Below are 11,589 nucleotides of genomic sequence, written 5' to 3' on the forward strand. Positions count from 1 at the left end.
ACAAAAGGTACATCCTTGGTCATAAAGAGGGTAGTCTCCCCCACCCTAGATGGCACGGTGAGGAAGTCCAGCAGTTAAAGCACTTAAACTAAAACAGACATAGCTACGTTAAAACAAAAAAACAAGGTACGACCTCTCCCATGCTCCCAGGATGTGGGGGTGAACCAAGCCTGCTAAAAATCACACATCCTGTCACTACCAAATAACTACAAACAGCATCCTACCATAAGCAAACTTATATCACTAAAAGATTATACTGACTACTAAATACAATTTTCCATTGACAATTGACATAGAGGCAGCAAAGGTTGAGTTGAGATTAAGGAAATTGTCCAAAAATACAGTACAGCTAGCTTCATGTGCATTTCGAGTTACCAGCTTTAATCACCAAGTGTCATCATTATTCCAAAGCCATTGTCATTAAAGTTGAATCTTGCCCATTTCTATGCACTAACAGGCAGCCTGGACAACAAGGCTTTCTTAACTCATTCACTGCCATTGACGTCTATAGCCGTCAATTGCAGTGAATGAGTCAATGGGTTTAACTCATTCACTGCCAATGGCTGGCAGTGAATGAGTTAATAATCTTCGGGGCGTCCTGCCAATGTAATGCAATATCTTATCCTATGTCTCTTTTGAAAATATGTTGAACTTGGAAGTAACTCCCAACCTTAGTTTACTGTACATAGGTTGATTGTAAACCTCTAACCTCCAGCAGCGGTGGGATGTCCTCTACATTGAAGGCGTCCAACAGACCTGAACTGCTTTGGTATGTGGGGCTCCCACACAGCTCCAGCTGGATATTGACCGGGTCGATGATGGAGAGTGCAGTTTCCTGCTCGCTGCCCAGCCGACATGAGAACACCTGGTGTCACAAAATTCGTCAGAATCAAAGGAGTTGAAGTTGATAGCAGTTTTCATATGCTAACCTACTCACTCATCCAAGTTACTTCTGCAGTTTCAGCTGAATGCTGGTTTCCTCATTCTTATAAACAGAACATTTGTACAGGGTGGGCCATTTATATGGATAAACAGTAATAACATGGGAATGGTTGGTGATATTAAAGTCCTATTTGTGGCACATTAGTATATGTGAGGGGGCAAACTCCTCAAGATGAGTGGCGACCATGGTGGCTATTTAGAAGTCGGCCATCTTGGATACAACTTTTGTTTTTTCAATAGGAAGAGGGCCATGTGACACATCAAACTTATTGGTAATGTCACAAGAAAAACAATGGCGTGCTTGGTTTCAACGTAACTTTATTCTTTCATGAGTTATTTACAAGTTTCTCTTTGTTCACAGCCATTGACATGTCCAAGAGGTTAACACATGAGGAGCGGATCGAAATTGTGTTGATATCTGGTGACCGCAGTAACCGGGTCATTGCAGCAGATTTCAATGGAAGACACCGTACGAGACCACCCATCTCCCATGCTACAGTTAGCAAACTGCTTGCTAAGTTTCGTGAAACTGGTTCAGTGTTGGATTTGCCAAAACTGTCACTAATGAAGAAACATCAGTGGCTGTCCTAGCTTCATTCAGCAAGAGCCCACAGCGTAGCACTCGCCGCATGTCACTGGAGAGTGACATTAGTCGAACATCCCTTCGGCGGATATTAGCTACTCACAAATGGCACCCTTACAAACTCCAGCTACTGCAGCATCTCAACGAGGATGACCCAGATCGGCGCACAGAATTTGCAGAATGGGCAAAACAAAAATTGGAACAGGACCCTCAGTTTACGCAGAAGATTTTGTTCAGTGATGAGGCAAACTTTTATGTGAATGAAGTTAACAAACAAAACCACCGCTATTGGTCTGACACTAACCCACATTGGATGGATCCCTCCAAGACTGTTGGACCAACAAAAGGGATGGTTTGGTGTAGTATATGGGGTACAACGATAGTGGGTCCATTCTTCATCAATGGAAACCTCAAGGCCACTGGATATTTGAAATTGCTACATGATGATGTGTTTCCCTCTTTATACACTGAAGTTGGCACGTTCCCTGAGATTTTCCAGCAAGATGGTGCACCACCACATGGGTGCCAGGTCCAAGCATTCCTAGATGAACAGTTTCCTGGAAAGTGGATTGGTCGTCGTGGGCCAGTTGAATGGCCCCCAAGGTCTCCCAATCTGACCCCCTTAGACTTTTATCTTTGGGGTCATCTGAAGGTAATTGTCTATGGTGTGAAGATACGAGATGTGCAGCACCTGAAACTACGGATACTGGATGCCTGTGCTGGCATTTCTCCTGCGGTGTTACTATCAGTGTGTGAAGAGTGGGAGAAGAGGGTTGCATTGACAATCCAACACAATGGGCAGCACATTGAACACATTTTATAAGTGGTCAGAAACTTGTAAATAACTCATGAAAGAATAAAGTTACGTTGAAACCAAGCACACCATTGTTTTTCTTGTGACATTACCAATAAGTTTGATGTGTCACATGGCCCTCTTCCTGTTGGAAAAAAACAAAGGTTGTATCCAAGATGGCCGACTTCTAAATGACCACCATGGTCACCACCCATCTTGAGGAGTTTGCCCCCTCACATATACTAATGTGCCACAAACAGGACTTTAATATCACCAACCATTCCCATGTTATTACAGTTTATCCATTTAAATGGCCCACCCTGTATATTGACTGAAACTAGCACCACTGACTAACAATGTGCTGTGAGGTAGTTTCTTGATCATTAATATGCATCATGACCATTGATCAGCAAATACTGATCAAAGACCATTGATCAATCTCAACTGATTAATGTCCATGAGTACCATTCACAGAGAGCTGGGGAATAGTTGCAATCACAGCACTGTAAGATGGTGACAGATGTACCCTAAAGCCCCCTCCTCAATTCAGAGATTGTCTTTCCCTTTTCATGCAAATAGCCTCTTTGACTGTTACTGATGGGTGGATAAGTGATGAAACACTTAATAATAATAATAATAATGGATTGGATTTATATAGCGCTTTTCAAGGCACCCAAAGCGCTTTACAATGCCATTGTTCATTCACTCTCACATTCACACACTGGTGGAGGCAAGCTACGGTTGTAGCTACAGCTGCCCTGGGGCAGACTGACAGAAGCGAGGCTGCCATATCGCGCCATCGGCCCCTCTGGCCAACACCAGTAGGCGGTAGGGTAAAGTGTCTTGCCCAAGGACACAACGACCAGGACAGAGAGCCCGGGGATCGAACCGGCGACCTTCCAGTTACAGATACGCTTCCCACCCCCCTGACCCACGGTCGCCCCACTTCTCCCACTGAAGGCGCTACATCCAGATGAACTTTTTGGTAGAGCCATAATACTAATACCACAATTAGATCATTTAATGAGTTTTAATTTTTAAACATCATCTCTTTGAACTGAGTAAAAGAACTGTGATAAATGAGCAGCAGTACAACAACTCAGCTGTCACCTCTATTCCTGCCAGGCTGCCAGAGAAGGGTCGGTCCAGCAGACGGGGTTTGTAGGTAAGGACAGTGGTGCCCTTTAAAATGATGGCATTGGTATCCAGGCAGGACGAATCCTCCACAACCACAAACTCTGTTCCTGTAAATCAAATGGCAAATATTTAAAATGGCAAACTCAGTAAAATATGCAGGTCAGGTATTTTAGGATAACCCAAAATATTTCTAAGCCCTGGCATAATTTACAAATGCAGGAGATGAAATGCTACACAAATATATTTTTCTTCAGTGAGATTTAAGTTATTATGTGACTTTTTTTTAACTATAAATGTAAAAAAAAAAAAAAGTTTTAGTTGTCTGACCAGTGACTGCCCGATGTGCAAGTCCTGTTTTTTTAACACTATGCAAAATAATTGTTAACAACATAGCATTCTAAAATGGGAGTGTATACAGCAACTAAGTTGTGCAAGAAGATTGTGAGAGAAATACAGCACGTCATGTAAAGGAGATGGGGTATACAGCTGATTTTGTAAGTTTGCCCTCTAACAAAGAAATGATCAGCCTATAATTTTAATGGCATGTTTATTTGAACAGTGAGAGACAGGACAATAACCAAAAAATCCAGAAAAATGCATTTCAAAAAAGTTAAAAATTAATTTGCATCTTCATGAAGGAAATAAATATTTGATCCCTTTGCAAAACGTGGTTTAGTACTTCGTAGCAAAACCTGTTTTGGTAACTGCAGAAGTCATACGTGTCTTGTCGTTGGACACAAGTTTTGCACATACCTCAGGGGGGATTTTGTCCCACTCCTCTTTGCAGATCCTCTCCAAGTCATCGATGTTTCATGGCTAATGTTTGGCAACTCTAACCTTCAGCTCCCTCCACAGCTTTTCTCTGGGATTGGAGACTGACTAGGCCACTCCAAGACCTTAATATGCTTCTTCTTGAGCCAATCCTTTTGCCTTGGTCGTGTGTTTTGGATCATTGTTATGCTGGAATAACCGCCCACGACCCATTATCAGTACCCTGGCTAAAGGAAGGTGATTATCACCCCATCCATCCTCCCTTTGATGTGATGCAGTTGTTCTGTCCCTTTGGCAGAAAAACACCCCAAAGCATGTTTCTACCTCCATGTTTGATGGAGTTCCTTCCGAGTAGTTCTGGCCTTCCGAGTAGTTCTGGCCTGATTCCTCACAGTTCTTATTTTATAAACTCCACGAGGTGAGATCTTGTGTGGAGCTCCAGACCGAGGGAAACTGGCAGTTATTTTATGATTCTTCCATATGCGAATAATCGCACCAACTGTTGTCACCTTCTTACCCAGCTGCTTGGTGATGGTCTTGTAGTCCATTCCAGCCTTGTGTAGGTCAACAATCTTGTCCCTGATATCCATGGAAAACTCTTTGGTCTTGGCCATGGTGCAGGTCGATTGATTGCTTCTACGGACAGCTGTCTTTTATACAGGTAACAAGCTGAGAAGGCTCCAAATGTCAGCTTGTTACCTGTATAAAATATAAATGGGAGCCAGAAATCTTGCTGACTGATGGGGGATCAAATACTTATTTCCTTCAAAATACAAATTAATTTACAACTTTTTTTAAAATGCATTTTTCTGGATTTCTTTTTCTCTCACAGTTCAAATAAACCTATCATTGAAATGACAGACTGGCCATTTCTTTACTGGTGGGCAAACTTACAAAATCAGTAGGGGTTCAAATAATTTCTCCCTGACTGTGAGAGACCAAGCAATCTTTTCCCAATATGTCACAAGCACTAAAGGACAATCTTATGAAGTAGTTAGCTCCATATAATGAGTGGAGGAAAATCAATCACTTTTCATTGCAGTTCTTTTCATTTGTAGATGCAGTGAAAATACAACTGCTGAATGGAAGTATTTCTGAATTCATTAAAAAATAAAACTATCTTTAAAAAAAAACAACAAACTTGTTCCTGTTAGACTGCTAGTAGCATTAGTTACAGTACTGTGTGTAGCCACTGTAATCTGAGGTTTAAGCTACATTTTGGTGTACCAACAACCACACTTTGACTACTTTTCAATATAAGAGCACACACAGTTTTCTTTCTTTGTTCTTCATGTCTGACCTGTGACGTTGATCTTGATCTCAAGGCAGCGCTCCTGGGTGACCGACACTGTGGACCTCTTGGTGACTACCCCACTCTTGACTGTCTTTGGCATAACAGTTCCTATTGTACTGGCCATGGTACAGGAACCTGAATCTGTGCTAGTGTTACTAGGCCAGCGCTGATGATGTTTGGCATCACTGGGTATCTTCTCAGTCGGCTTCTGCAGGAAGTCCTGTACCAGCTGGACCCAGTCAAAGATGAGAAAGACCCTGAGGTTGTTGAGGACCACTGTGAAGCTGGAAGACTCACGTGTGGATCTGTAGAAAGGGAGATCATAATGTAAGTGACTAACATTATCTAGAATGTCCACTTCTTCCAGTTCAAAGATGTTCTCCAGTGTTACCTATAATGCAGTTCAAGCTGTAAGGATGCCCGGTTGGTGCCTGTTTTGGATGCCTGGAGAATGCAATCAAATACATTGTGCCTTGCCCCATCATCTTCACCGGCTCTTTTATTTAACCCGGTGTATCGAGTGTCATATGCCAGCAGGGAATGAGACACCAGGTTGACAGACTTGGATCCATTAGAGAGACTCTCAAAGAGCAGCTTTGATTTAAGGAAGTCGAACCTTTGCAAGAAAAATAAAAACAAAAGGGTGAAATGGAATAGTTTCAGACTCCCCTGTAAAAAAAATTAACAATTTAAATCCCTCGAACACCACCACAGTTTTTCAGCAACTTTTAGCTGATGTTTCTAGGAAATCAAAGAAGACATATAGCTTCTGTTTCTTCTTGGTGCACAAACTAAAATGATACCAAATGATTTAAAATTCTCTGGAGAAGTTTGGCTATGATGCACAGTGCCACGTTTGGAGAAAACCAAATACAGCATATCAACACACCTCATGCCAACTGTTAGCTTAATGCTAGAGCGGTGATGGGCTACATTGCAGCCACTTGCAGTCACTAAGTATGGAGACCATGAACAATCTGTGCACATATCTCAAGCACTGTCCACCATAATGGACATGATAAAAGCACCAGTTGCTAGGGAAAAATGTCTATTCCCCCACAGGCTGGCAGAGGTTTTTGGAGGTTTCTGGCTTTTGGTAGGTGACCTTGAATGCAAAGAAGGTACTGTACCAGAAAAGCGCCAAGTGTTTGATTTGATTGCTAGCAGACTGCCACAGTTGCCGGTAGCTTTTTATGTTTGTCTGCAAACTACGAGTTAAGCAGTAGTACATCTTGAGAAAGAGTGACGCAAACCAGAGATTAAGAAGATTGATCTCAAAATAAAAGTTGTGCCTTTGTGCTGCAGCCAACATGGTTCCTTAGGCACAGCATTTACTCTTAAGACAAACAGTCTCCATTTCCAGTTTGAGGCACCCTTAGTTTCATTTCCGCTCAGAGAGTAACTGGCCAGCCTGCATGAACTGTGTAACTGAGGTTACACAGGCTTAGAGAATGTGGGTTCACTTGATCCCACATTGTCACGTGTCCAAAATGGCAAACAAACGAACCTCAGTACCAAAAATTCTAGGGCCAAGTGTGAGGCCTCGTCTCCCACAGATAAAAGCTTGAATTAAACCGGGTCATCCATCAGGATAATGGTCCCAAGCACAGCAGGAAATCTACAGTTGGTAAAATAAATGTTTAACCACTCATCGATATTCGAAGTAAATACATGTCTAAAGGTGCTATTAACATGAATTTCTTAATAGATGTGGTAACAACCCATACAACCCACACGAGCAATGAAATCAAATTGTAGATGTCCATAAATTAAGTGCAATTAGCAATGAGAAATGACACGGAAAAAGTATTGAACACACGCAGAACAGGGGGTCATGACAACGAAAGCCATGACCCTCAAGACCTTTGTGACCTTATTATTGCAAAACATACTAAGGGGCAACAAAAGTCACAAAACAAGTTAAAAAGAGGTAAACAAACAAACATACAAGAGAATGTGTCTGTCTGCGCATGAGCGTTTGTCCCCAGCATGAGCCAAGGAAGGGGCCCCAGACACCAGCCACCCAAGAACTGCCTGACACCTGCCGCAGCTCTCACCGCACAACAGAGAGGCCTAAGTGACCGAACCAGGGAGCAGGCTAGCAACCACCCACTAAGCACCTACATCACGGGGTTGTTACCGTTCTAAACCATGTCCCAGAGGGACCCAAGACTGGCCAAACAGATACACACACAGAAACTGCACAGAGGCACACATCCTTCCACATCCACCAAGAATTATCGCAATAGCTGTGCAAGAGCCAAGGGCCCCTTGTGGAGAGCTTAAGAAAGACCCTGAATCAGAAGGTATGATTGTTTCAAAGAAAACAACAAGTAACACACTCAATCTCCATGGCCTGTACCGCACAACTCCATTGCTGAAGAAAGCCTGTGAAATACTGGGAAACTATAGCCTGCTAAGATGTTTGGAGGTCTAAAAGCACAGCATATCACCCCAAAAACACCATACCATGAAGTCTGGAGGTAGGGCTGTTTTTCAGCACACACCACTTCATATAACTGAAGGAAGGATGAATGGAAAACGTACAGAGACATTCCTGTTAAAAATCTGCTGCCATTAAAATGAAATGAGGGTGGACATTTCAGCAGGACAATGATCCCAAACACACAACCAAGAAAATAATCAACTGGTTTTAGAGAAAGAAAATAAAGCTGCTCTAATGGCTCAGCTAATCAGCTGACCTGAATCTAATTGAAAATCTAAATGCTAAAGCTCAGAGTTTAGGATTTGGAGACTCTGTGGAAGAATGGGCCAAAATCACACTTGAGGAGTGCATTCGACTAGTTTCCCCATACAGGAGCTTTCTTGAAACTGTCATCACCAATAAATGCTTTAAATAAATACATTTCCGTCACATAATTTTTGGACATCTATGGTTGGATTTCTTTGCATGTGTGGACTGGATGGGTTGTTACAGACATCTGGTGAAAATAGCACCTTTAGAAATATATTTGCTTAGAAAAATGATGACCATACCTATGTTACCTGCTGTATAACACCATGGCTGAAACCCCGCCCACAAGGTGCTACAATGACTCAAAGTCCAAACCTCAACCTGACTGAAGTGCTATTGCGGGACTGTAAGAGAGCTGCGCATAAATGACTGCCTGCAAATTTCAGTGAAGTGAAGGAATGCTGTAGCTCCTCCACAACAACACCAGCCCGAAATATGTTAAAGAGCCGTGAAATAGCTGTAAATGCTTCTATATAGAAAGTCAGAAAGGACTTACCTTGCTAGTGAGCATTTGTGTTCACTGTTTTGGGGATTGTACAGTAGCTCCAAACTGACATCCATCATGTTCAACAAGAATGAAAAGTTGGTATAAACATCTCCACTCAACACCGTCTAGGGAGAGAGAAAAAAGTCAGTCTGCAAACTGAAATATGAAAAAAGAGCTAATCTGTTTTGCCATTCTGGCAATGAGATCTTCTATAATTGTAGTTGATGTCCTCACTACCCACCACGTAGCCTCACCTGAAGAATTCCCTGCACTTTCCAATGTCAGCTTTACGCTCTACATCACCTCCTTTTTACAGCTTTTAAAATGAGTAAATGTTCTGCAGTATTTAAGACATCAGAAACCAGCAAATGCTATATTTTGTAGGATATATGACATATCCTTATTTAAAAATGTACTACAATGCACTGTAAACTGCTCAGGTGTACGTATGTGTGCTTTCTCACATAGGTGCTGGGATCCTGCAGGTTGTAGGGTCGCAGGAACTCTTCAATAGGCTCTCCCAGGTTGTTTTCCAGTAGCCCTCTGACAAGTTGGTAGTGGTCCACATCCAGAGAGCAGTGTACCGATGACAGGCTGCCTTGGATGGACATGTCGGGTACCACATGGCTGAGCTCTCTGAGTTAGGACCAGGTTTGGATTATGAGTATGGTCATATACTGAAACAATTCTAGCATGTGCTACAGAAAAAGGTTTTCTCTAAACATTATCCCATTATTCATGTGAGAGTTGCTGATGTTTAAAACTTCAGCATATCAATGAGTGTAGGATTAAAATATTTGATGTACTGAAAGCCTGTACTTTTCAGTATCCTTCAAAGTTGGAGGAGAACCCAACAAAGCCAAAGTTGGGTGCTCGTGAGCCTAATAGCCCTGAGTTATAACTGACTTATTTTACAGTAGGGGAGCAAAACAACACAAAAATAATGGATGGACAGTGAAAATATGCCCTGAAAACTGATTTTCAATTCAGCTTCAATTCAGTTTTATTCATTTAGTGCCAAATCTCAACAAAAGTCACCTCAAGGTGCTTCCACTGCTAAAGAAAAAAGAAAAGAAAGTCTGTTATGAGCATTTAAAAGCAGGGCTTACTTGTCCAGGTTGCGCTCCACTTTAAGTTCGAGGCGGCAGCAGTCTTTCAGCAGGTTGTTTCCGGTGCGACGGACACAATAGGAAGGAAAGACCAGGTCTGAATATTCAAGAGGTTTACCACCACTGTCCAAAGGTTGACTTGGCAAACGCTCTGCAGCAAAGATATCCATCTCCTGCAGGTCCAATGCAATGCAGTCCAACAAGCACACATGGTTTTCTAATGGGGATAAAGACACACCACATACAGCTAGGTTCATAGTGTTTTGGACAAATTCTATAACACTGCCTTTACCATCTTCAATAGATGACATGGCTTCCTTTGGCTGCTCTTACTTTCATAATTCTTTTCACTTCCCATCATTCTGATACAAATTAATCTTGTACCAGAATGATGGGAATCAGTCCAATGTTGTTTCTCTACAGGCCTCAACTGACATGTTAAATGTTACATTTCATAGCAGTATAATTACAGAAAATATGGCCTGTTTGGAGTTAGGGAAAGTCTCCTCGCTCTTAAAGGAAGACAGCAGCAGGGCTAAAGTTTGCAAAGCTCCAGCTGAACAAAGCACAAGACTTCTATTATGTCCTTTGGATAGATGAGGTGAAAGTGGAGATATTTGGCCATAAGTTATGCAGTCTAAGACCTAAGTCCAGACCTCAACAAGATTAAAATGATGTGGTGGGACCTTAAGAGAGCTTATCATAAATGACGGCCTGCAAACACTATGAAACACCAAGGACTGCTAGAGATGTGTGAAATGGCCGTGCATCCTTATCGAGGGCTTTAAATTACTCACCTTGCTAACGAGCATTTGCATTCACTGTTTTTTGGGACTGTACAGTAGCTACAGAGATGCTGACCTAAACTGCGAGGGCCATCCTTCTCAGGTGTCTTCTCTGTGTCTACGGTTTGTGGCCTCCCAGAGGTGAAACCTGTGTATGAGGTCGAACTGGATGTGGAGACTCTGCACGTCTCCTGATCACTGCACCTCTCTGCTGCACTCTGGACATGCTCCTTTAAAAAAAAGAAAAAGAAAAGAGCTGTATAGTTGAACACCAAGTACTTTTAAAATTGATTTCTACAGTCCTTTCTGCCGTTTACATCTGCGCTGTTTACATTCCACCAGATGCTAATGCTAATGCTAAGCTAGCTGAAATCTGTACTTCAGGACTGTTTCCACTGCACAGACTAGGATGTATTCAAGGTGCAGGACACTGACAATCGTGTCGCATTGGACAGTTACACCTCCACTGTCTTGGACTAAATCTGTTTCTGTGTGGACAATGTAACAACTTGGAAACGATTCCGTGTGTTCCCTAATAATCCACCCTGGATGACACACGGAGTTCAACAACTTATTCGAACAAGGAACAACGCTTTCAAATCCGGGTATCAGGAGGCATACAGTGCTGCCAGGGCCAACCTGAGAAGAGGCATCAAGACTGCCAAGCAGCAGCACAGGAGGCGTATCGAGGCCAGGTTTGAGAACAACACAAACCCAAGGCAGGTCTGGGAGGGCATCAGGGCTATCACGGACTACAGAAGAAGAACACCATCACCCTCAGCCGACAGTTCTACTCTGGCTGAGGATCTAAATCTCTTTTATGCCAGTTTTGATAGGGAGAACACCGACCCTGTCCTGTCCCCTCTCCCCTCAACCGATCCTGCTCCAGTCCTGAGCACTCATGAGCTGAGGCGTGTGTTCCGGAGCATTAAC

At 42.7% G+C, this 11,589-nt stretch overlaps 1 protein-coding gene across 6 annotated transcripts in view; it reads right to left on the minus strand.

The window, feature by feature from the left end:
- The window catches only part of vps13d (vacuolar protein sorting 13 homolog D), a 79,733-nt gene that overhangs the window by 39,442 nt on the left and 28,702 nt on the right, over positions 1–11,589 (minus strand). For all 6 annotated transcript variants that reach the window (XM_013914056.1, XM_013914055.1, XM_013914060.1 and 3 more), the window contains exons 26-33: positions 10,733–10,886; positions 9,872–10,088; positions 9,227–9,398; positions 8,772–8,887; positions 5,912–6,136; positions 5,527–5,825; positions 3,429–3,562; positions 710–865 (exon numbers count right to left, since the gene is read on the minus strand). In XM_013914056.1, the coding sequence (XP_013769510.1) occupies positions 710–865; positions 3,429–3,562; positions 5,527–5,825; positions 5,912–6,136; positions 8,772–8,887; positions 9,227–9,398; positions 9,872–10,088; positions 10,733–10,886 (1,473 nt within the window). The remainder of the gene's footprint in view (positions 1–709; positions 866–3,428; positions 3,563–5,526; positions 5,826–5,911; positions 6,137–8,771; positions 8,888–9,226; positions 9,399–9,871; positions 10,089–10,732; positions 10,887–11,589) is intronic.

Source organism: Pundamilia nyererei, unplaced genomic scaffold, assembly GCF_000239375.1.
Source record: "Pundamilia nyererei isolate P.nyererei 1_Seehausen unplaced genomic scaffold, PunNye1.0 scaffold00169, whole genome shotgun sequence".
NCBI classification, from domain to species: Eukaryota; Metazoa; Chordata; class Actinopteri; order Cichliformes; family Cichlidae; genus Pundamilia; species Pundamilia nyererei.